This window comes from Mustela nivalis (assembly GCF_964662115.1).
Source record: "Mustela nivalis genome assembly, chromosome: 17".
Taxonomy (NCBI): domain Eukaryota; kingdom Metazoa; phylum Chordata; class Mammalia; order Carnivora; family Mustelidae; genus Mustela; species Mustela nivalis.
In genome coordinates this window covers 47526862-47551772 of record NC_139036.1, presented here as the reverse complement: position 1 = coordinate 47551772, position 24911 = coordinate 47526862, and the positions used below count along the sequence as shown (strand labels likewise).

General features: G+C 54.2%; 1 protein-coding gene across 7 annotated transcripts; it reads right to left on the bottom strand.

Moving 5' to 3' along the window:
* Nucleotides 1–3341: 3341 nt before the first annotated feature.
* KCNH6 (potassium voltage-gated channel subfamily H member 6) lies at nt 3342–24453 on the bottom strand. 7 transcript variants are annotated; one of them, XM_082706580.1, is made up of 13 exons: nt 24144–24453; nt 23125–23355; nt 17955–18116; nt 17648–17853; nt 14572–14997; nt 12974–13373; nt 11750–11949; nt 11284–11536; nt 8080–8273; nt 6718–6802; nt 6037–6205; nt 5133–5313; nt 3342–4843 (listed from the first exon to the last, which is right to left on the bottom strand). In XM_082706580.1, exons 1-13 carry the CDS (start codon nt 24223–24225, stop codon nt 4544–4546), a joined length of 2889 nt encoding a protein of 962 aa, XP_082562706.1. In that variant the 5' UTR covers nt 24226–24453; the 3' UTR covers nt 3342–4543. The 7 variants fall into 7 exon arrangements, 6 of the variants coding, with proteins under 6 accessions (XP_082562706.1, XP_082562707.1, XP_082562708.1 ...); XM_082706581.1 differs by having other exon boundaries at nt 3343–4843; nt 24150–24453; XR_014304755.1 differs by lacking the exon at nt 6037–6205 and having other exon boundaries at nt 4709–4843; nt 6718–6798.
* Between the last annotated feature and the right edge of the window lie 458 nt (nt 24454–24911).

Here is a 24911-nt window from a genome sequence, read left to right as displayed (position 1 = left end):
CTTCGCTATTGGCGTAAATGTTTGTCATTCCAATGACTTGCCCGGCCCAACTTCAGGGGGGGCAGGCGCTCTCTCAGCCGCAAAGGTGATTGGCTGGCATAGATGTCAGTCAGAGAGATAACGGCGCAGTGCGGGTGAATGGGGGCGTGGGTGGCCTAGAGGCTAGTTAGCTAGCTGCAGCACGTCAGGCCTCTAAGTTCTAGGCCAAGTCTCTGACAGTGGAAGCGCCTACGTGACCTGCTCTGACTTCTCTGCAGCTGCCATTCTGAGAGGCTTCTCCACGCTTTCCAGTAGAAATTTACATTCTGCCTTACCCAGGGGCCTGCGGCTTGGCAGCCTGACCCTAGCCAAGTGGGAATCACCTTAATTTCCTCCGGGTGCTCACAGCCCTGCACACCCGGGAGCTGGTCTCCCAGTAACCCCCAAGGGCTGGCGATGGACGCGCCTTTGCAGACCGACCCACCTGTAGTCAGGACTTCCCGCACTTCCAGCATTTCTAGAAATGCTCGGAATTTCAGGGTTGGTTTTCAGTTAAATCGGCGGGCGACCCTACTTGCTTGGCCCTAAATTTTTGTCGGTTCCCGTTCATTCCATCCTTTCCCCTCCAGCGCTCACGAGGCCAAGGCAAAAGCTAATCAAGTCCTAAACCTATCTGTGTCGTCAGTTTGAAATGGAGAAGGGTCTGAATCTAGGTAATACCTCTTGATAATTTGATTTCTTATGCTTTGCTTTCAGAACAATTAAAGGAGAATCGTATGGGATTGCTAGATGATATCATTATCGTTTTAAAGATAGTGGATCTTTGAGCAACTCAAAAAGAGTTAAGTGACTGCTGGGTATAACAAACCCCTTAGTGTTCTATCTGCTTACTTATTTTAACAAGTTTTCTAAAAAATAAAGAAAAATAGATATAAAAGTTGCCGAACCTTGCCACTGATTAAAAAAAAAAAAAAGTGATATTCATCTGCACGTGAGCTATGAGAGGAAAATACCCTCCTTTATACATGCATTTGCAATAAAATTGTAATTTCTATAAAAAAAATTCTGAAATATATTTGGGGCTCCTGGCTGGCTCAGTTGGTAGAGCATCCATCTCTTGATGTTGGGGTCATTGAGTTCAAGCCCCACCTTGGGTGTAGAGATTACTTAAATAAAAATTTTTAAAAACTTTAAAAAATAATTTTTTAAAAATTTGAAATAGATTTCTGTTGTTTTGAACAACTCTGTACTAATAAGTATAATCCTTAAAGCTTGGTAAGGTAACAAAAATTTAATTTTAACATTTATATATATAGGGGCACCTGCGTGGCTCAGTGGATTAAGCCTCTGCCTTCAGCTCAGGTCATGATCTCAGGGTCCTGGGATGGAGCCCTGCATCAGGCTCTCTGCTTACAGGGAGCCTGCTCCCCACCCCCTGCCTGCCTACTTGTGATCTGTCAAATAAATAAATAAAATCTTTTTTAAAAAATGTATATATATATATATATATATATATATATATATATTTGTTGCAAACAGTTATGATCAGGTTATCAATAATACATCTTAAATCTGGAAATAAATTACATGTAGCATAAACTGTGGTGGGAATAGAATGGAATTATGAAAAGAGACAAAAGAATGATGTTAAAGAAGAACTTATTCTCATGTTTTTATTTTTTATTTTTAAAAAGACTTCATTTATTTGAAAGAAAGAGAGCGTGAGTGGGGGAAAGGGCAGAGGGAGAGGGAGAAACAGATTACCTGCTGAGCAGGTAGCCCAACATAGGGCTAGATCCCAGGACCCTGAGACCATGACCTGAGCCAAAGGCAGTCACTAACTAACTGAGTCACCCAGGTGCCCCTATTTTTGTTTTTTTAAAATGAATGCTATAGAAAAGATGTGACATATATATATATATATATATATATATATATATATATATACACATACACATACATACACACAATGTAGTATTAATCAGAGATGAAAAAGGATGATATCTTACCATTTACAATGACATGGATGTAACCGGAGGGTATTATGGTAAGCAAAATAAGTCAATCAGAGAAAGATAATTATACGGTTTCACTCATATGTGGAATTTAAGAAACATAACAGAAGATCGTAGGGGAAAGGAGGGGAAAATAAAATAAGATGAAATCAGAGAGGGAGACAAACCATAAGAGACTCTTAACTAAAGGAAACAAACTGAAGGTTACTGGAAGGGAGAAGAGTGGGGGGGTGGGGTAACCCGGTAATGGGCATTAAGGAGGGCACGTGATGTAATAAGCACCAGGTGTTATATGCAACTGATGAATCAATGAACTCTATATCTGAACCTAATGTTACACTGTATGTTAACTAACCGAATTTAAATAAAATAAGTTTAAAAAAAGAAAATAAATTATGTTAGGGGTTCCTGGCTGTCACAGTTGGCAGACAGACTCTTGATCTTAGGATTATGAATTGAAGCCCCACATTGGGCACGGATGCTACTTAAAAAAAAAAAAAAAGAAGAATTCTGTTGGTTTTGAAATCACTATGCTATTTGGGTCTAAATGGATTGATGTAAATGAGGCAATTTATAAAGTATCAATATTCACAATACACTGGAAATTACATGCTTGCAATTATTTAAGCTCATCAATGAAATACTTCAAATGTTAAGTTAAAAATATGTATGTGGTAGGAGAGATTCATTTTCAAAATTTTTTCAAGGAGTTCTGAAAAAGGACTGAGGGCTAGCAACCAGGTACTTTTTGGACAAAATTTCATTTCACTGGAGTGATTAACTGCAATGTTCTCAGCCCAGACCTGGATTGAAACTATGTCATCCTTTTCCTGTAATGTTAGGGAAGATTCCTTCTTTTTTTTTTTATAAGATTTTATCTATTTATTTGAGAGAGAGAGAGAGAGAGCACAAGCAGAGGAAGGGGCAGCAGGAGAGGCAGAGGGAGAGGGAGAAGCAGACTCTGCGCTGAGCAGAGAGCCTGACACGGGTCTCGATCCCAGGACCCCAAGATCATGACCTGAGCTGAAGACAGATTCTTAACCAACTGAGCTACCCACGTGTCCCAAGATTCTTTTTTTTTTTTTTTTAAGATTTTATTTATTTATTTGACAGGCAGAGATCACAAGTAGACAGAGAGGCAGGCGGAGAGAGAGAGAGAGAAAGGGAAGCAGGCTCCCTGCTGAGCAGAGAGCCCGACTCAGGGCTCAATCACAGGACCCTGGGATCATGACCTGAGCTGAAGGCAGAGGCTTTAACCCACTGAGCCACCCAGGTGCCCCTTTATTCCTTTTTTTTATTTTTTATTTTATTTTATTTTATTTTTTTAAAGATTTTATTTATTTATTTGACAGAGAGAGATCACAAGTAGGCAGAGAGGCAGGCAGAGAGAGAGAGAGAGGAGGAAACAGGCTCCCTGCTGAGCAGAGAGCCCGATGTGGGACTCGATCCCAGGACCCTGAGATCATGACCTGAGCCGAAGGCAGCAGCTTAACACACTGAGCCACCCAGGCGCCCATATTCCTTTTTTTAAAATTGAAGTATAATTTACACATAGAAGTGCACATATTTTCACCATCTGAAATACACTTACATCACAGCTCCTGGATCAGGAAGCAGGAAGGTACTAGCATCCCAGAGGTCCCCTTCATGCTTGCGTAAATTTCGTAGCCTCTCACTGCTTCTGATCCCTCATCTCTTAAACGGTGCCAATAATACTGACCCCATCAGATTGTAGTGAGGCTTAGGGAACCAGTATCTACAGAACTGTCAGCAGGGGGCCTGGCACAAGGTGATCACTACAGATGTGTTGGCCAAGCCAGACCCTCTCTGTTTCCCTTTACCCTAGCTTAGCTAAAAGCCCCATGCTCCTGTGGGTTCCTGGGTCCAGCAGAGCACCTTCAGGTCCCCAACACACAAATCCTTGTGGGAGGGAACTCGAAAAAGACCACAGCTGTTGGAGTCACAGCACAATCAAGGACCTGATAACTCTCAGGTAAGTAACACACCCAGCCCAACATGAAATGTGCTGACTTTATTAGCTGTGAAACATTCCACTGCCTGGTAGAGTCCCAAAGGTCATCACAGAACCATGAGGGGTGGAGTGGCTGGGGGCTGGAGCTCTGTGCCCTGATGTGTCCACTACAGAAGACACTTTCGTCCTCAGCCGGTTCAAAGGCTCTTGGCAGGAGCTCTCACTAACCTTGGGTGCTGAGCCATGAAGTGGTGGTGGATCGTTCTGAGCCACAGGTGGCAGTAACCAGCCAAAAGCAAGGTTCTCACATGGATCAAAAACTTCTTTCTTCAGTGACTCCTCCATCCTGTAAGCTACCTCTACACCTGAGCCTCAAACACCCTCTAAACAAAGCCCTAGAGGAGTCTGGGAAATTCCCGAGCCTCTTTACCATTCGCCATTGTGGGTCACTTGGGTTGGCAGTTGGTAGCTACGGTAGGAGAATGGTTTTCAGAGGTCCATTGGGCAGCTGTCTGCCTCCCCCAAATCCTTCACTCTCACCCACTTTCAATCCCCTCATGGTATCTTATCTTGCGGTTCAGGGGCTCCAACTTCCTGCCAATCCAGGATCTGAGCCATGTCTCTGGAACTCCAGCTGCTTGGGGATGGAGCTGAGGTGTTCGGGGAGGGAGGGAAAACGGGGACCACAGATGAGTCCCTGTACCTCCAGGGGATGAAGAGGTGAGGCCAAGGGCGACAGGAGCCCCTCAGGCTGCTCCTGTTCTGAGGAAACGGTGAGAATTTTGTCTGTTGCAGCCAGGGGAGCCAGGGGAGGCTCCCTGGAGGAGGAGTTCCTTCGAGTCAGCCTATACTTGTTCAAGTCGCCACAGCTTGGGACCTGGGGGTGGGGGGCAAGAAAGGGGGAGGCCACCACCGTCAGGGATGGGATCTGGCAGGAGCTGTGTCCTGTTGCCCTTGCCCCAGCTGTGGGATCTATGGTTACAATCTGGGCTTTGCCACCACCTGTCCAGGCTGCTTGTCATGACGTAAAGGAGGAAAACAGAAGCCACAGCTGCTCTCTGACTGCAAAGGCTCTGGGCTTGATGCCACATTGAGACTAAGTTCCGGGTGGGGCAGACATGCAGCTGCCTCCAGGAAAGCCCTTGGGGATCCCTTCATCTGCTCACCTGTTCAGGGGTCAGACCGCCCGGGGGCAGCCTAGTTCCTGGAGTGGCTGAGGCTGCAGGAAACAAGGCCAGGTCATCGGACATAGGGGCTCCCAGAATGCAGCCAGCGTGACCCTGGGGCGGGGGATGCTGAAGGAGCTGTAGGATACGGCTGAGGTCTGAGGACATGCGGGACTCCAGCCTGCCAGACAGAACCCCACAGTCAAGGTCAGGGTCAGAGTCAGCATCAGGGTAAGGGAGAGCAGTTCAGGTCCTGAGGCAGCTCTCAATTTTGCAGCCGACATGCCATTCCTGCTGCATGCAATGGCAGTCTGGGACCTACCTGACGCTACTTCCCTGCTACAGTCCACAGGTCTGCTGAAATTTCCCTTAGCCCATCCCTGACTTCAATAATAACAGTGACCAGGCATTATGCACACCTCATTTAGCCCTCTTAAGGGAGCTTTGGTATGGGTGTTCTGGTTGTCCTCATTTCATGAAAGGGCAAACAGAGGCTCAGAATAGTTAAGTAACTTGTCCACATTCTTGCTGGTCAGTTGCAGAGCCAGGTTAGGAGCCCAAGACTCTACTGCCCCAAGCACTCCCTCTACCACCACAGCCCTGCCATCCACAGGCCACACACTCTTTCCAAGGGCCTATGGAATTTGTTTCTGCATGAGGTTATGCCCCTCTTCCAGAAAGTCTTCCTTGATGTGTTTGGGGGTTCGCTAGGACAAGCCGCCCAAGGATGTGGGCTTAGTGACCTAGGGAAGGGGAGACTTGCAGCTAAATGGGGCTAGCCATTCTAAAACCCACAGAGTACACAGTGATGTCCCTGAGCCACCAAGAGGGGGCACCCGTGCCTAGCCCACTGCTGGGCCTGCTCTCTGCAGCCACCCCCATTCCTGGCCCACAGGACACTCACCTGTTCATCTGGGCCTGGAGCTGTTCTAGCCTGGAACCTAGCTCCCGAGGCCAGCAGTCTGGGTCTCCCTGAGGGTTGGGGGGGCTGTGCCTTGGCTTTGGGGGCACTTGCTGCAGCAACTCAGGCCAGAGGCCAGATGCATCTGAGATGCTCAGGGAAGGGGCTGCAGCTGCAGAAGGGAAAGGGAAGCCTGAGCTTCGGTGTGGCTGGTTCCACAGGCATGAACTGAAGCCGAGCCCATCGCCTTCCCCCACCTGCCATGGTAACACAGGTTGGGAGAAGTGGCTCTCTTTACCTGGGTGCCCTGGAGTACAAGATCCTGCCCCCATAGAGGTCTGGCTTCTAGAGCCCAGAAAACTCTAACCCCAAAAAGGGGGCTAGAGCCTCAGCTTGGCTGGGGGGGGTTGCTGGCTGCGTGGGGACAGTCCAGCCCTGGCCTCACTGTCCAGGGAGCTGCAGCCCAGCCACTCCCCTTGTGCCTTGATGTGAAACAGCCCTTGCTCGAGTTCTGAGCACACAGGGGCAGGAAGGAGACAGGGTGTCTATTCTTGAGCCTCAGAGAGGGAGCTGCCCTCCGTCCCAGGCTGAGGAAGATGGGGAAGGACCTGAAAGGGGTAGGAGGATGGGCAGGAGCTTTAGGCGATGCTGGGGCCAACACTAGTGGAGGCTGGCTTTGCTTACCTGACTGGTTGTCACCAAGGAAGAAGGCTTGGTGGTCCTGGCTGCCTGGAGCTGGCTGGGGTGATGACTGGAAACCCCCGCCTGCCTTGTGGGGAACAAGAGCATCAAGTGACAGGTACCAAAGCTGGGACAGCTTTTTTCTCCCTTGCAACCCCCCTCCTGTGGCCTTTGAGACAGCTAGGTGAGAAAGTAGTAACAGGAGGCCAGGCTTCCCCTGATGCTCCAGAAAGCTTCCTGAAGGTTCTCTCCTGTACAGGTGGGCAACCACCCTCTTGGCACCATGTAACTTGGGGATATTGAGGGGCTACAGATGCCCCAGGCCACAGGACCACATCCCTCTTGCCCTAGGGTCCAGCCACTGAGCACTTGGGCCATCTGATGGCTCCTAGAGGTTAGGGGCCCCAAGGCAGATTCCTTATAAAACATCTCCTAGACAGATCACATGGGAAGACGAGATACTGGCTGGGGGTAGAAGAGCAGAACAGACAGGGTTGGAATAGCTGTCCGTAGCAAGAAAACCTGCCTCAGCACCATCTTCTAGAAGGTGGGCATGGAGCTTGAGCCAGCAGAACCCATCCTCCTGAGGCTGGGGGGTGGCAGGTTCAGTGCCAGGACCTCAGCCACTGTTTTCTCTGTCAGGCATGCCTGCCCCCTCCTTCACACTAACTGATTCCAGACACCCCTTCTCCATACAGTCCCTTCTGGGCACTCCTTGGTAACCCTGAGCTCTGTAGAAATTTGGTCTCCCCACACATCCTCGTGACTTCCTTGGTTATTTAACTACGAGGCTTTTTATTTTCATTGAGTTGTTATAATCTCTTCCACTGAGTAATAAGCTTGAGAGGAGAGTCTGCTCTATCACTCATCTACACCCCTGGGACCTGGCACTGTGAGCCCCTGGATGAAAGATGCCCCCTTCCAGCCTGGTGCTGTGAGGTGGGAAAAACCTCAGCTGTAGATTTGCACAAACTTGAGTCCACTCTTTGGCTCTGCCTTTGACTGTATGGCTTACTGAATGCGGTATGGCTTTAGCTGATGTACTCATCCTCTCTGACCCTCAGTCTCTTCATCTAGAAAGTGGGGAAAATTACACCCCGTGCAACGAGAAGACTAAATGAGATCGTGTAAATGAAGCTGGGTTGGTGCTCAATAACTAGTAGCTCTCATCACATTTGGCATTATGTTGGCCACAGTAGACGTAGAAGAAATTACGGTAAAGGACGCAGGATGGGGTGGAAAGGAAGGGAGGTGGTCAGATGGGTCCCCTGAGGCCAGGCAGGCCAAGGGCTCAGCAGCCTCCATGGCCCGTTACCAGCTGGCTGAGGGCCACTCCCCACCCTGGCCCACCCAGGCCAGACTCACGTCCCGCAGGTTGAAGGTGACTTCCAGCTTACTCCAGAAGCTGTCTGCAAACGCGGGGTACATGTCCAGCACCTCCAGCAGGTCTGTCCGCTGGATCTTGTGCAGGTCACAGTAGGTCAGGGCCCGCACATCTGCACTGGACTTGCCCGGCTGGGCGTGAAGGCTAATGGGTTCCCCAAAGATGTCGTTCTTTCCTGCCAGCCAGAGGGACAGGGGTCTTTCCAGGGTCTGGCTCCAAGCTCTCCTTGGAAAGCCTCCCTGAGGGCCCCTTGATCATGAACTCTCCCCGCTCCAGGGATCCTGCCAGGCTGGGGCTAGAGACAAGCCTGGGTGTGCTGGCTGGGGGTGGGGAGGGGTTGGACGTGAAACCTGCCTTTTTCTTTGTTCTCTGAACTCTGAAGAGGATATATACCATCCCAGCATGTAGGTCTCCTCCAACACTAGTCTGCAGGCCCCTCAGGACCACCCGCATCAAAATCCTCCCCCCTTCTATTTTCTTTGTTCTCTGGCACTGCCCCTATCCACCCCTCCACTCCAGGGAAAAGTGGGCAGGAAAGGACATTAAAGGTTTCCTGTTCAACCTCTTCCTTGCCCCTCAGTCTGGTGGTGCTGTGAATGCAGGGAACCAGGGCTAGGAGCCCCCACTGCCTCCACAGCGAGGTCTGAGGCTTCTATCTCTTTGTATTCCCACTCCCTGTTGTGGGCCCAGGTAACCAGCATGGCCCTGGCAGAGGAAGCCTGGGGAAGTCACTTCCCCTCTCTGGACCCCACCATTCTCCTCTCTAAAATGGGTTTAACTATAGCTCCAGAGGAACAGATGTGATGCTTGAGAACCTGCCTCAAATAGCAAGAAGCACCGGACAGGTTGGTGCCAGGCACCGGGGGCGACGGATGTCCCAGGGTGGATGTAGGCTGATGACACTTGAGGCATGTGGTGAGGGTAGGGTTCCTCTTGGTGCCAGGCCCCCTGTGCTGGCCACAGGATGTAAACGTGAATAAGATCCTACACGCCTCCCCAAAGAGCCCCCAAAGTCCCACAAGACAGGCACCTAAGCCACCAACTAGTTTACACGTCATGTGTAGAGTCTTAGGATGGGGAGAACAAAAAGCTCAGGGGCCAAGGAAGGGGAGGGGCTCAATCGACCAGGGTTGGTGGAGGCCGGGATGAAGGGCGTACCGAAGATGTGATGTGGGAGCTGGGTTGTGACAATGAGGGCTGGGCTCGCAGGAGAAAGACAATAGGAGTAGGAAAACCATCTGCCCAGTGAGGGCAGACAGAGAGCCCAGGGCTGGGGTGCCAGGGACCATGATTGCTTGACATCCACTCCCCACAGGGAAGTCCAGCCCCTCAGCCTGGCAGTACGACCTGGAGCCCTAATGGCTTACATGGACAATGATGGATGGAAGCCAAGCCCAAGAGAACAGGATCAAAGATCACTCAAGAGGAGAGGACTAAGGTCCAGAGAGGGAATGGACTCACCAGATTCACATATGAAATTCATAAGCTCGAAAACCGAGCAACATCATAAAATGATGATTATCCAGTAGATGAAAGATTATGATCTAATGTACATTTCCACTCAAGGCAAAATGAGAGGATTTCAAGTCTCTAACTGAAACTTACATTGGACTAGCTTCTTAATTATTCAATAGAATTATTATCCTTCCCACGTGGATGGCACTTCTAAGGTAGGCTAGGAGTGAGGGAAGGTCTCATAGCGGAGCCCGCGGCTTGAGCTCAGCCTTGAAGGATGACCAGGATCTGCCAGAAAAATGCTCCAAGCGGAGTGGCAGCACGTGCAAAGGCAGGGAGGTGTAACAGATACTGCAGGGTAGGGAAGTCTGGCAGCAGCATGAAGTGTTGGGGGGAGGGTGGCAGGAGTTAGGGAGGCCAGATCAGAGAGGGCTGTGCATGCTGTGATCAGGGGTTTACATATGTCTTGGGTCATGGGGAACCATGGAAAGATTTTGAACAGAAGAGGAATATGCAGATGTGAATTTCAGGTCACTGGCAGAAGGTGGAAAATGGAGCATGGGGGTAGACCAGATGTAGGGACACAGGAAAGGGGCGCTTGACATGTGCCCAGGAAGGACGTGATGAGGGCTGGAGCCAGGCAGGGACAAGGAGACAGGTGTGGGATAGAGAGGTATTAAGGAGGGTAACAGACGGGAGTCTGTGGCTGCCTGGATGGTGGGAATGAGACAGGAAAGGAGAAGCGTGCTCCCTTGGTTGATTTCCAGATCTCTGGCCCCAGCAATGGATGGTTCACAGTGATGGGGATTCTGAAGGAGCAGATTTGAGGAAAGATGACGATTTTAGACACAGACACATTGTTTGGTCTGCCTATGGAATATAGGGTGGCCATACCCGGGAAGGAATGGAATATTCTGGCCTAAGGAGATATTGCGGCCAGGACGGCTGAGAACGTGGGAGCAAGGCAGTAGCTCAGGTGAGGGTTCTGAGTGAGGAAAAGAAAGCAGAGCCCACACTTGGTGAACACCAGCTGGGGAGCGACCAAAGGGAGAGGACTGAGCAAAGGAACTGGAGGCGGCCTGTTCAGTGGGGCTGGAGGAGAGCCCAGCCATGGAGACCAAAGGCAGGAGAGGCTGGCATCCTGATCAGAGTCTTGGGGTGGGCTGAAGTCAGGGAGAAGGCAAGGAAGATGAGAATCGTCTCAGAGAGGTGAAGTGACTTGCACGAGGTCACATGGTTGGTAAGGAGCAGGGGCTTGTGTGCCCCCAACTCTGTCCCCTGTCCAGTGCTCATATCCTTCTTCCAAAGTGTCCAGCTGTCCGTATAGCAGCAGTGAATGAGACTGGGGTCCTCCCTCTAACCAAGACAAAGCTTCGCCCTCTCACATTGAGCTCCCCAAGAGTGGAAGAAGGTAGGCGCCTTCTTGGACTTTGGAGTCAGACACATAGCCCTGGAATCCGGGTCTGGCTACCTGTCAGCATGACCTCTCTGAGCCTCTACTTCCCTATCAGGAAAATGGAACCCATGGTAGAGATTTGTTTTAAGGGTTCAGTGAGCAAGGTATTTAAAGGAAAAAAAAAAAAAAAAAGCTCTCCACTGAGCACCGAGCATGCGCACATGGCAGGCCAGTGAAATGTGCCATCCTCGTTAGGAATGGAGTAGTCCAGGCAGGACATCTCTATTTGCACTCCACCCACCCATACCGGTCTTGCCCTCCCTGCCCGACCCACCTAGGATGGCCACCACCACGTCGTCGCGCAAGATCTCAATGGAGCCACGAGAGATGAAGTAGAGCGTGGAGAGCACGTCGCCCAGGTGCACCAGCGTGTCCCCCGGCGGTGCGTGAGTCGTCTTGAACTTGACCGCCAGCGCTCGCAAGCAGCCCTTGCTGGCTCCACGGAAGGCAGGGCAGTGCTGCAGCAGCGCGCGGTGCAGGTGCAGGCAGATGTCGGCCTGTAGGCACTCGGGGAAGCCCTTCAGCACCTGTGAGGGGGGCGGCCCCATCCAGCAGGATGCGGCTGGGCCTGGGGCTAGCGGAACCCGAGCGGGGGTGGGGGAGGGCGGTAGAGTGGAAGGGGGTAGGGAGCTGGGGGTGCCCTGTGCAACAAGACCTCGGCCTCCCCCGGGGACATTCAGCCAGAGCTGGGACATGAGCTGGATCACCTGTCCCACCCGAGGTCAGGCCGCGGGGCTCACCGCGTTCATGTCAATGCCGTTGGTGTAGGACCAGGCATGCTGGAAGTACTCTTCCAGGCGCTGCCGCAGCGGGTTTGGGATCTGGTGGAAGCGGATGAACTCCTTGACGCGTAACATCTGCGTGTGGTAGCGCGCAGTGCCCGAGTACAGGCGCTGGATGATGGCTGACACGTTGCCAAAGATGCTGGCGTACATGAGGGCTGGGGTGAAGAAGCAAGGGCGTGGGGAGTGAGCTCCTTCGCAGCCCCACCAGGCCATAGCACCCCAAGGCCTGCTCCAGACCTCCTTCTCCCTAGGAACCCTCTAATCAGGGGCCCCTCCGTCCAGAGCCAAGTCAGAGTGCCCAGAACGGTGCCAGGGCACACAGAGGGACAAAAGCCCCTGGGCTTCCTGCCCGCCTCCTTCCTCTCTCTGTGCTGTGTCTCTTGGCACCTTCCTGGACCCAGAGGCCAGACTCCTGAGAACTAGGGCAATGATTTTTTTAGTACAGATTTGTTTTCCTCCTTCAAGTTGTTTAAAAAAAAAAAAAAAAGTATAATAAAGGGAAAACTCTTGGTCTCTGTTTTCACCCATTTTTTTTTTCTTGTTTTTGTTTCTCCGGGCTTTCACATCTCTAAATACTCTGAACATGACAACTTCTTCTACGTGTAAAATTCCATCTGACTCTTGTGTTGCTAGACAAGGTGTCTTGGGGAGCAGGCAGCGCAGTGCAGGGCCCGGAGCACACATAGCCAGAGGAACTGGCCCCTGGGATAAAACTGGGTCTCTGTGTATCCCTGGCAAGGGATAGTTAGGACCCTCAGTCTCCTTGGTCTGTAAACTGGGCTTGTAATACAGCCCCCACAGGGCATGCACCTTTGACAAGCACTTACAAAAATGCCTGAGGGGCCAGCTTCATGGGTGTGCGAGCTGTGCTAAGAAGAGCCTGGTTGCTGGCTCTGCTGTCACCATTCTGGAAATCCTTAAGACTTTTTAAATAAATAGTGCCCACCTTTTCATCTTGTACTGGGCCCTACAAGTAATATAGCTGGTCCTGTTGCCTGGCACAGAACAAAATGTTGTACGTGTGTTAAATTCTGTGTGTAGTAGGTGAACAAGTGCAAAATTTCCTTGTGCTGCATGCTTCGTATTTGCCCATCCCCCACAGCTTTACTGTGTTCTGTCTCGTTACCCAACTAAAACCTGAATGGCACAGGTAAGGCCAGGGCATGGGGTGGCACTCACAGCCGATGAGCATGACGCAGATAGAGAAGACCTTCTCAGAGTTGGTGTTGGGGGAGACGTTGCCGAAGCCCACACTGGTGAGACTGCTGAAGGTGAAGTAGAGGGCGGTGACATACTTGTCCTGCACCGAGGGGCCGGAGGCTGGGTCACTGCCATTGTAGCGTTTGCCGAGCTGCGCGCCCAGGCTGTCCAGCCAGCCAATCTTGGGCTCCAGGTAGGGCCGCTCCACGTTGCCGATGGCGTACCAGATGCAGGCTAGCCAGTGTGCAATGAGCGCAAAAGTGCACATGAGCAGGAAAAGAACAGCTGCCCCGTACTCGGAGTAGCGGTCCAGCTTCCGTGCCACGCGCACCAGCCGCAGCAACCTCGCCGTTTTCAGCAGCCCGATCAGGGTTGTGGTCTGGAGGGGCAGGGAGGGGGCCATGGAACCGAGGGTCAGCCCTGGAAAGGCTGCACTTAGGATCACCTTTGATTGCTTGTGCATGTGGTCACACAGTCATTCAACAAACATTGGGCTCTTGGCCGGTGGCAGCAAAGCACAGCACAGCAGACGATCTTAAGGAGATCTCAGCCTAAATCTCAAAACATTGTTATGGTTGTGAGGACAGAAGTCCAGGGGAGTGCAGAGAAAAGGGTGATCAATACAGGACAGGGGAGGCTTCACTCGTGAGCTGAATCTTGAGAGTTGAGGCTCAGTCTGCAGGCAGACAGAGGGAGAGGGAAAGGCATTCTAGGCACAGGGAGTAGAATGAGGCAAGCAAGGCATGGAGGTGTGAAACGGCACAGCCCGCATGGGAAACGACGTGTGGTGTTGCCACCTGGAGTGCAGGGTAGATGGTGGAATGGTGAGAAATGAGCCTGGAGGGTGGGTGACTGGGGGCTGCTCCTGTGGACCTCAAGGTCCAAAAAGAGCTTGGCTTCTACTTCAAGCCACTGAGAAACCAATGAAGGTTCTACAGGGTCAGATAAATGATTTGAAACTGGTCCTGGTTTCTGTGTGGAGGAGTGAGGCTGGCAGGTGCAGCGCTGGGGCAGAGGTGGGTAAGACGGCCGCTCCGTGTTCTGGCAGGGGCGGTTGGGGTGGAGAGGAGGGGAAGAGATTGGCTAGAAGTGGGTGGGCACGGGAGCAGGGAGTGATGATGGACTTCCTTTCCCACCAGCCCCCTGCTGGACGGGCTGTTGTGGGGGTGGCTCGTACACAGAAAGCAGAGCTGATCAAAATGGAAAGCTGATCCCAAGGATGGGGGCAGAAGGACATGGTGGGTCTAGAAGCTATGAGAAGAGCCTGCAAATGCCTTCATGTCAGCCGTAGGAAGTGAGTAGGCATAGTAGCGGGTTGGGGGTGACCGGGGGTTCAGGCTGCCTTGCGGAAGCAGCCTGTGGATTCCCTTTCCAACTCCAGGGTAAGCGTGCTTTAGAAGCTAGCACAAGGGGCTGGGAGATGACACATGTTTGAGGCCCCCTCTCTATCCCCACCTGCTTTGGCAAAGGTACTCAACACCAAGAGCTCCCTGCACCCAGGACCGTGGGGCTGGGAAGCCCCAGGGCTGGGGCACAGGGAGTGGCCACAGCCGCTGGCCTGAACGGGGTTTACTCACCTCATCGGAGCCAGTGCGGAAGATGAGCAGGTCGAAGGGGATGGCGGCCACCATGTCAATGAGGAACCAGCCCTTGAAGTAGTGGATGGCAATGCGGCGAGGGTGGCTGACCACCTCATCATTGGTGTTGACATAAGTGGTGCGGAAGTTGATGACAATGTCCACGACAAACATGATGTCTACGATGAGGTCCACCACGGTGAGCGGACTACAGGTGTAGCCACAGTCCACGCGTTGCGACTCGTCCTGGTCGCTGAGCAGGAAGGCGGCTGAGTAGGGTGTGAAGATGGCCGTGTAGATGACCAGCAGCAGGATGAGCCAGTCCCACACGGCCTTGAAGGGGCTGTAGTGCAGCAGCGTCCCCCGGTGGATGCGTGGAGCCTGCAGCTTGTACTCCGGCAGCACGTCGGCGCCCAGGGACAGAACCTGGGGGTGAGGACACATAGGGTGTCCGTTGCTAGGGAGACAGGGCTGGGAGGGATGAAGGCTTCTCGGAGAGGCTGGGGGAGGGGGCGGTGGGAGAGGGTGGGTGATGAGGGCTGTGGCGGGTAGAGGGGATGAAGCAAAGATGGGGAGAGCAAGTGTGAGGCAAATTCACAAGGCGACAGGTGTATTGGGAGGAAGTACAGAGGAGAGGGGTTACATGAGGAAGGACACAGCTCTGTTGCACAGGGAACCCCGGGCTGGAAGTTCACTAGCTCCCTCACAAACAGACCAGCCTGGGGTGGAGAGAGCACTGGGGGGGGGGGGGGGTGTCGGAGGAGAACCAGGCTCGGAGTCATCCGTGGGCATGTTCCAGAGAACTTAGATCGAAGGGGGTAGCTGGGGGTTCGATCCTCTCTGGTGGGTTTGGGAGGTTCCCAGAGGTCAGGATTCCTGATGGGACCAAATCACTCCCAGAAGAACCTCTTCAGTCCTGAAGGTCCCGGGGAGCCTAGACCAATGAGGGGCCTCCCTGGGGCCAACTCACAGAGCCTTCCATGGGAAGAGTCAAACTTGGGGTGATGTAGCTACTCTGAGCCCTTGACAGGTCCTGGGCACCAAGGAGCCCCGACTATTTTGCATGCGTGCAAAGGGGGCTTTGATCATTACTTTCAGCTGAGCCCCCTCTGTTCTGCCCCTCCCACCCTGCCTCGGAGACTATGGCCAATAGTCTCCAGGGTCACCAGGGTCACCAGGCCCAGCCCGGCATGCCCAGGCTCTTGCCAGTTACCCAACACTAGAGGCAGCTGGGGCATCAGGAAGGGCATGTGTTTTGAAGCCAGCCAGACCTTCCAGGCTGATCCCAGTTCTGACATTGCTATATGTCTGTCTTGGGGTGAATTTTATGAGCTCTATGAGCCTCAGTTCCTCCGTCCACAGAGTGGATAACAAAGCACAACCAACTCCAGACATGATCGTGTATCCCAGTGGCACGTGCTGCTCTACGATCATTCCTGATGGAGCCTGAGGACTGGCCCGCTGACCCCACCACCACCACTGGATAGGCCCTGGCGGATGGCCCTGGTTTGAGAAAATCTGCAGTGTTACATTCTAACCTTTGCAAATCAGATCCGTTAACAGAGGAGGTCACAATAAGGAGGATCCATCAAAGGGCTTAGGTCCTTTGGAGGTAGGAGCTCAGGTGTGAAGACCCAGCCCTCTGAGCCTTGGTTGAGGTGGGGGAACTTCCCTACTCGGGGCCCCTGCCAGCTCCCTCCCCTGAGGTCTGTCAGGCGCCTCTCCTACCTTAGGGCCCTTTCGGGGTGGGCTGGGAAAGACAAGGCAGGCTGGGGCGCTGGGGTGGGGGGGCAGGATAGGAGCAGGGGGGCTGGTGGAGCAGGGACCATGGGCCCCAGTCCGGCCTGTCAGTCTTTCATGGGCAAATTTCCAGTCTAACACCCCCCATCACCGCTGTGCCAACCTGAGGGCCTGGGGTGAGTGGCCTTGGCAGGACTCCCATGGTCAGGTCCCTAGGGCCACCCTGCCTGACCTCTGAGGCCCCAGCCCTGCAGCCTGGGGTCCTCCTTCCTTCGCCTTTGGGGAGGGGCTGGGTGACAGAGAGTTTCCACCCCACCTGTTCAGTCACAAGTGAAAGGGGGCAGGGAGGAAAAAGAACGGACCCATCCCCCATGAAGGCAAAGCCTCAGAGAAAGCTGAGTGGAGGCCCCCGAGGCCCCCACCCCCACGATCTGTACTTCCTCCCTCAGCCCTGGCCTAGGCCCCTTTGGCGTCTCCATTACTCAAGGTCGAAAGGATCCTTAGAGACCTTGGAGTCCAACTCTCTCTACAGGAGAGCTCTGGGGCCCAGAAAGGGGTAAGGTTACTTGTCCAAGGTCATACAACATGTCAGGGGCAGGACTCCGGTCATCTGAACCTCAGACAGGGTTCTTGCATTTCCCTCTAGAATGGTGGTGGGGACTGGGACATCAGGCCCTTTGCGAGGGCACACAGGGGTCAGCTGAAACAGAAAACCCAGGAAGGTTTGCCTGGGGCTGGCCAAGGAGGGGCTTAAGGGGAGGGAAGCATTCCAGATGGGACAGCCGGTCCCCTGGCCCTGGCTCCTCTGACTCTGGGCCTGCTTCAGGGCATGAATCCCCAGGAAGATGCTCAAAGAGAACTTAAGATGCCAGGGCCAACTCCCCTCTGCCTGGCTGGGGGAGGATCCTGTTGCGGGCTGGGGCGTGGAGGTGGGGAACAGGGACAGGGACAGGCCTCCATCTTTCCTCCTCTTCTCTTCCTAGGACGGCCCTGACACTTCTCTCTGCTTCTCCTTTTCTGTGACTGGCAGAGACTTGAACAGGCCCCCATGGTGGCCTGGGTGATCCCCCCTCCCAGGTTCCTCCAGAGCTAGGGCGTGGCACTATTCCCAGGCTCTGCTGATACCGACCTCCCCCGCCGCTTCCATCAGGATGGTGGGCTCTAGGTAGGCCTTCAGGACTAAAGAATCAGACTACGGCAGGACAGGGGGCCTGGGGCTCAGACCACACCCCAGGGGGCTGGACAAGCTGACTGCCTCCACCACCCCCAGCCCCAGGCCTGAGAAGGGACCCACGAGGCCCAGCACAGCCCCGCTACCCTGCCCTGCAGCCCGCACCTGGGTGACCTTCTCAGTGACGTTCTGGGTTCGCTCCACCACCTTGTGCGGTGCGATGATCTCAATCTCCGTGGTCGAGCCCGAGCGGTGCTTCTCGAGGTTGAACTCCACGAAGTTGAGCGTGAACTGTGGGATCTGGCCAATGGTTCTGTACTTGACCCTGCCTGTGCCAGGCCCCTGTGCCCCCGGCCTGCCATGAGAGCTCTCTGAAAGCAGGCCCAGGGTCAGAGCAGCCAGGCCCTGGGGACCAGCTGTCCCATCTGGTACCCCCACGCATCCCACCCATCACCCCGTACCCCCACCTCACCGGAGCCCAGGAAGCTCTGGGACAGCAGGCACTGGGACAGGCTGCGACGTTCGCTTTTGGCCAGGAGCTGGGCCAGGTCCTCGAAGTTGAGGATGAACATGATGACGGCCCCATCCTCATTCTTCACGGGTACCACGTCCACCAGGCAGCGGAAGCTGGAGGCTGCAGACACCATTGGGAGGGGTCACAGAAGGGATCCTCTCCTGCAGTAATATGGCCAGGGGAAGCCAGGGAGGGGGCTGGATGGAGGTCAAGTGAAGGGCAGCCATGGGACTATTGGGTAGAGGGTTGGTGATGCTGCCCAGCAGGTTCCCCACCCACAGGGCAGAGGTGGGGAGAGCAGCTTAGCTGCTCATTAGGAGATAATGTAGCATCGGGCCCAAGTCCACACTCAGCCCTCTGCTCAGGGCTTAACCTTGAGGTTTGCTTCTGCTGTAATTAAAGCTGAGCAGATGGGCTGGATTAAGTGGGGAGGGGATGTCGGGCGTTCTACCCCCATGTAGCTCTGGCTAGCCCTGGGTTAAGCTGCCATATTCTTACCCAGCAAAGATGGCCCGCTCCCTCGATGCTGGAAGGAACTCGGAAAACACACTAAGTACTGTACCTGGAGACAGTGGGCACTTTAGGTCTCAAGATCCATGGTGGTGCCTCAGGGGAGGGGCAGACATAGCCCTCCCCGCCCCATTCTGCAGAGCCTGGGGTTCTGAGAAACGGACTGGAGAGGGCTGGAAGGGGAGGTGGGGGGGGGGCTGGTCTCGCTGAGTTCTCAGCACATAACAGCTTGGGGAGAAGGGACGGGTCCAGGATGAAGACACTGGAGTAAAGACCAGGCTGCCGCCCCAGGGGTCCCAAGGCAGACGTACTGGGACTGGAGGGCAGGCAGGGCAGTGGCCTGGGGTCTGGAGAAGGAGAGAGATGGCAGTTTGGGGACAGGCCCCTCCCCTTCTGACCCTCTCACATCCTCTTAGGCAGCTTAGACCTAGCTGTTGGCCCTCTGTTCTTCTTTCTTGGCTTCAGGGTCTCCCCTATGTGTGTGTGTGTGGGGGGGGGCAATCAGAGCTAAGACAGCCACATACTCCCAGAGCCCAGACTATGGGCTGATTTGGTGGGTAGATGCTCTATAAACCCCCTTTCCATGATACCCAGTGGTCCCATGTCCCTCAGCTGAAACTGTTGGTGGGTATCAGGCCCAAAGGGCAGGATGCTAAGAGCCAGGGCCTCAAGGAAATATGCTTGAGGGCAGATTTGGGTCTGTCTCATGTTTGAGGGGTCAGTACCTGTCCTGGGTGTTGTGTGTTGGTTGAGCAAATGAAAGAACGTGTAACTGTAGGTACGCAGGAGGCTGGCTGACAGGAGCATTGCTCCTTTGGGGTCCATTAGGATCTCCCTTCCCCCAAACTGCCTCCTCACACCGTCCGCGCTGGGGTGCAGCTCAGCGGCCTGCATCCTCCCTCCCACCTTCTTCCCTGGGAGCAGAGATCTCCTGGATCAGATTCCCCGACTCCCAGGCACCAGACAGCCATCTGCCAGCTGCTGCCCTGGGCCCCGGGGGAGACATCCACACTGAGGAGAGGCCACCCACCTGCCTCTGTGACCGCTCCGGGGCTCAGAGGGCTATGGGCTCAGCCTCCCGAAACACAGCCCAAACTCTTAGCCTGGGACACCGGGACCTACCCAGGAAGCCTTGCTGGCCAGTGGTCTGACACTCCCCCCCCCCCCCCACCGCCAAGGCCAGACTGTCACCTCACTGGCACTCCTCTCTGTCACTCCAGAGATCTGGCCTGGGATAGGGCAGGGAGAGGGCAAAGCTGGACAGAGGGGCAGAGTCTCCAGGCTCTCTATGCTGTTGGGCACTGTCAAGGCCCAGTCTTCAAGGGGTAGGACCTGCCCACTGATGCTCTTCCAAGAAAACTGAGGATGGGAGTGAACCAAAGACCCATCATAATAGTGAGGGCTGGAGGAAGTCGTGCATCCCGTGCCCAACCTTTATTCTTGCTGCCTCTAGGGTGGGCAGAGAGAAGAGTCTGTGAGGATTTAGATGAGTTTGGAGCGTTCTTTTTCCACAGCCCTAGGCTACCCTTGCTCACAAGTGACTATGTCTGGGTGACCAGAAGCAGGGGCGTGTGTCGCCCCAGGCTGTGCCCAGGAGAGGCGGTGTCCCTGTGCTCTTTGCCCCACTGCTGGAGGGGGAGCTACCTTTTACCCCTTCCAGGCGCTCCTGCCAGGGCCCACCTCACCTCTGACCAAGGGCAGCAGACTTGTCTGCCCCCTGGGACGCAGCCCTTCTCTCTGCTCTGCTCTGCCCCCTGGATGTGCACCTTCTTTCAGTTTCCCATTGTCCCCACCCCTCGCCCCCTGGCCCTTGCCCCTCCTCCACACAGCCTCCCTGTCTATCACCCCCACCTCTTTATGTCCATCCAGGTTTGCAGGGAACCCTCAGGGAGAAGCTGGTGCTGTAGAAAGCTGCCACTGAGAGCGCAACAGGGCAGAGTGGCCTCCTGCTTGGAGCTTCGGGCATTCATGGGTGAGTATGTGGAAAACACTGGGGCCTCTGACCTTGGCCCTTACCCTGTCCTCCTCATCCAGAGCTGAGGTCTGGAGGAGCCCAGGCATCCTCTAGTGTGACTTGGAGATGAGGAGACTCTCTGGTTTGGGGTCATTAGAGAAGAGGGCCCGACCAGCGCAGGCAGGTCTAGGCTCCTCTGCCAAGGGTCCAGCGGGGGCCTGTATAAAGGTGGGAGAGATCTGAGCATCTCTATTCCTCCCTCCAAACTCTCATTAGTTTTAGTCTGTCCTGACTGTCCCCATCCCTCCTTATCTGTTAGATTCTTACTTTCCTCGGTAAAGGCAGGTGGCGGAAGAGCCAGGTTCTTAGGGGTCTCTGAGCCCTATCTCATGGGGCAATTTTTGCCAAGTGCTGTGGCTTCTTTGAATCCAACTTTGTGCAGCTGTATAATGTGGAGATAAATGAACACTTTCATTTTGACTTGGAGAACTGTCAGTGGATTACCCTTTTAGAGGAAAAGAGGATTATAAATAAACCAGCTAGAGTTCTATTCAGGACCCTTTTCCACCTCCCTAGAGTCAGGGGGAGGGGAAGAGAGGAGGTATTGACTGGAAGAGGGAAGAAATCACCATTAGGAGCCCTGTCAGTAGGACTAAAGGTATATGGGAACATTATAAAAGAAGAATCATATAGTCAGAGTGGACAATAAGGTGAATATAAGTTATCTGAGTACCACATCCTTTCCTTAGGGTAAAACAGGCCAAGAAGCTCTTGTTTCTGGATTTTGGGCCAATCTCAGGTACGTCCAAGTGGTCTAAGTCTTGGGTAACAGGGCAGAGAAGGGCTTAGTGGCATAGGCAGGGGTGTGCAGGCACCAGATATGTGGTAATTTTCCATTTTCACCCAGGGCACGCCCCCAAGACTAAGTCCTGGGATCTCTTCTGATATCTGGAAGACCCCAGCAGGGTTGTGAAGATCTGAATCCTGATCTGAGAGGGCCAAAGCCTGGTCTTGATCTCTTCCCCCTGTCCGGGTACATACAGGGTGCTGAGGAGAGACCCTAAGAAAGCTGATCTGACATCCCTAGGAGTCTGAGACCAGCCCATACTTCTCTAGGGCCCAGCTAGAGCTCTGGGGTTAAGGACCTGTTATCACCCCCATTTCCTGCTGTCCCATCCTATCTCAAGGGGACCCTTCTCACTCCCCTGACTGTCACCTCCTCCCTGCAATGATGTGAGGAGGTGAGGTCACAGCTTTTAAAAATATTCTGACTTCATTAACCCTGCAAGGGCTGCCAAACTAAACCAGATTCTTCCTACTCCCCTAATCACTACCCCTGCATCTGCTTAGTTGGCAACAGCAGGAGACAGTCAGGGGGACATCCAGGACCCAGCCATGAAGCATCCTAGAAGCCCTTGAACACAAATATGCACACACATACATGCTTATGTCCACTTACATTCATGCTCCGTACACACCCCAGGCCCCTAGGGCCCCGGTTCTCAGTACCCCTTGGCCCCAATCCAAAGGAACCTGGTCTTTATACTCAGAGGGCCCTCGTGCCTGCCTTCTCTAGAAGTCCGGCTTCTTAGCAGAGGCAGCTGGGGGGCCTTTCTCCCCTCTTGAGATTACTCAGAACAAATAGATCAAGGCAAAAATCCGGAGACTTGGGTTCTGCCCCAAGTTGGACCCCAGCAGTAGGATATTGGGCAAGTCCCTCCGTTATCTCAGGCCTTGGTTTCTTCATCCATGAAATGAAGGGATTTATCTAAGCCAGTGGTTCCTTAACTTGACAGAACATCAGAACCACCGGGGAGATTTCTCCAAATGCACCTGCTTTGGTTTCAACTCACACCTCTGAGTCAGCCTCTCTCTAGGGAAGGTGTGTTTTGGAAAACACGTCCCAGGTAATTCTAATGCAGAACCAGGGTGGGGGGCCATTAAGTGATTTCAAAGGGACTTTTAGGATCCTAGTTCCCACTCATCTCTCCCCTTCTTCCCACCCACTGTCTGAGACTCTGAGGTCCTAGGGGGAGAGTCTTAAAGGGCCACAGAGCTTTGTCCTCAGCTCCTACCCCATGCTTTTGTCCTGCTTGCAATAAACATGGGCTGGCAGTAACATCCCAAACTGGATGAGCCTCTGGGTAGGGGCAAACTCCAGACTCTATCTCCCCGACGATCTGGGGCTGGGTGAGCCAGGTCCACTCCTGTTTCCCAGCAAGCAGCCCCCAAGCCTTGCTTGCCCACAGAGGCATTGAGGGGGTGACTCCTTCCCTAATCTCCAGAGCAGACGGAGATGAGGAAAGGTTCATTTTCTTTCCAGCTGCCTGACAGCTGGGGCTGACAGTGACAGAGTGGGCAGCCAGGAGACTGGGGATGTGGGGGAGGGATGGTGGAGCCGGGGGCCTTGCCTGGAGTGAGGATCAGTCAGTGAGTCACCCTGGTCCCCAGCTTTGGGAAAGGACCTCAGAAGGCATTGATTCCAGTGCCTATTGCTTCTCCCCCCACCCCACCCCGTGCAGATAAGGAAACTGAGGAGCAGAGAGGAGCAGGATTTGTTGGGGCCTCTGGTCCCTGGGTCAGTGCCCTCCCGATGGCCACTGTGGCTGGACAAGAGAGGGGCCGAGTCAGCCCTGCAGAACCTGTGGCCCAAGGGAAGCTCACCATCCTTGCGGTAGTAGAGAATGTCCACCTTGCACTCCTCCGTCCCCAGCAGGGCCTGCGCTAGGCGGGACATGGCACTGCGCGGCGTATTGGGTCCTGTGAGGAAGTCGCAGGTGCAGGGTCGCTGCATCACCTCCACTCGGGAATAGCCAAAGAGTTCACAGAAGCCGTCGTTGCAGTAAATGATGGCGCAGTTCTCCATCTGTGCATTGGCTATCAGGAACTTCCGACCTGGGGGTGGGATGTGGGAAGCCCATGGCGACCAAGACTGGGCAACAGAGGACAGAAAGATCATAGGGATTCTCGGCAGCAGGGAGGGGGTGTCTAGATGGGAGAGCAGAGCAGTAACCAGAATGAGGGAGAGAAGTCAGGTCTGGTAAGGGTGGGAAGACCTCGGAGGCCAGAGTCATGGGGGATGGCCATGGGACTCTTGAAAGTAATGAGAGTGATGGTAAGGAGTGGGGGGGGATCAGAACGGTGACCAGAGAAGTGCTGGGGAAGGGGAGTTAGGCCTGGGGGTAGTGGGAAGACCAGGGCACTAATAGGGTCAGTGAAGTGGAAAAGAGGCCCAAGGCTTCCTGGAGGCAGTGCAAGGAGTCAGGAAGAGGGAGCAAGGATGTGAACAGATGGGGCTCAGGCCTGGTGAGAGCTCCTATAAAAATTAGAGTGGCTAGGGTCAGGAGGTGAAAAGGAGGGATCAAGGAAACCTCTGGAGGAAGGGAGGGGGTTGGTATCAGGAGGCGGAAGCTGGACAGAAGGGAAGGTCAGCGACTGGGATACCGAGAAATCAGCTCAGGGAAGGGGGCATTGCAGCCTGCCTCTCTTGCTCCAGAGTAGAGTGTGGCATTTGAGTTAAGTGGGACTTGCTGGAACAGAAGATGTTTGGGGACAATAAAACGAAAGATTTTGCATTCAGCGTCAATATCCCCCCACTCTGCTCCATTCGAAGTAAGTAAAGGAGTCCCACCACTCCTGCCACCGAACCAGGAGTTCAGATCCGCCCCCACCTTAACGCGTACACTCACTCTGGCCCTCGAACTTGCGGATGATGGTGTCCAGGTACGTGTTCTGGGGCGCGACGTGGCCCCTGCGGACAGGCATCTTTCGGCTGCAACCTCCGCCCGGAGCCACCAGCCGCCCGGCTCCCTGCGTCTCCACCTGTCCTCGGGCTCAGCGGCGTCCGGTTCCGGGTGGGCGCTGCCCCCGGAGTGGGCCGCGGGGCTACGTGCCCCGCCTGCCCGCCTGCGCCTACCCTCTGCTGCCCTCCCTGCTCCGCCCTCCCAGGCCCGCGGCTCCCGCGCCTCACTCCCCCGGCTCCAGCCCCGGAGCTGTCCGCGCGGCGGTGCTGAAAGAAGCCGCGAGGCTGCGGGGCGGGGTTCGCTGGGCGGGGGCAACTTCTCCCCGACCCGACGGGGCAGGGGCGGGGCCCTGACTCCTAGGGGGCGGAGCTGGGCAGAAGTGCTGCATCAGGGAATGGGTCGGGGCTTCTCTCCCGAGCTTCTTTCTGCTCCTGTCCCACTGGCCAGTGGCCTCAGCCCCTATCGGACCCTTTCCCGCTATCGTAGGGCAGTCCATACCTTGCCGGGCCGGGTCTTTTAGGTGGAGGGTGAGGAGAAGGGGAGCAGTTGTTAGAGGCCTCAGGTGGTCTTTTGCTGACTGTTTCTTTCACGGTTAAACCACCCTTAATCCGCCCTTGCCGTGCTTGCCCTCCAGCTGAATCCCAGTGCAACATGCAGAGCTCCTAAGTGGCAAGCTCAACATGGCCCTGGCCCTGGGAACATGGGTAG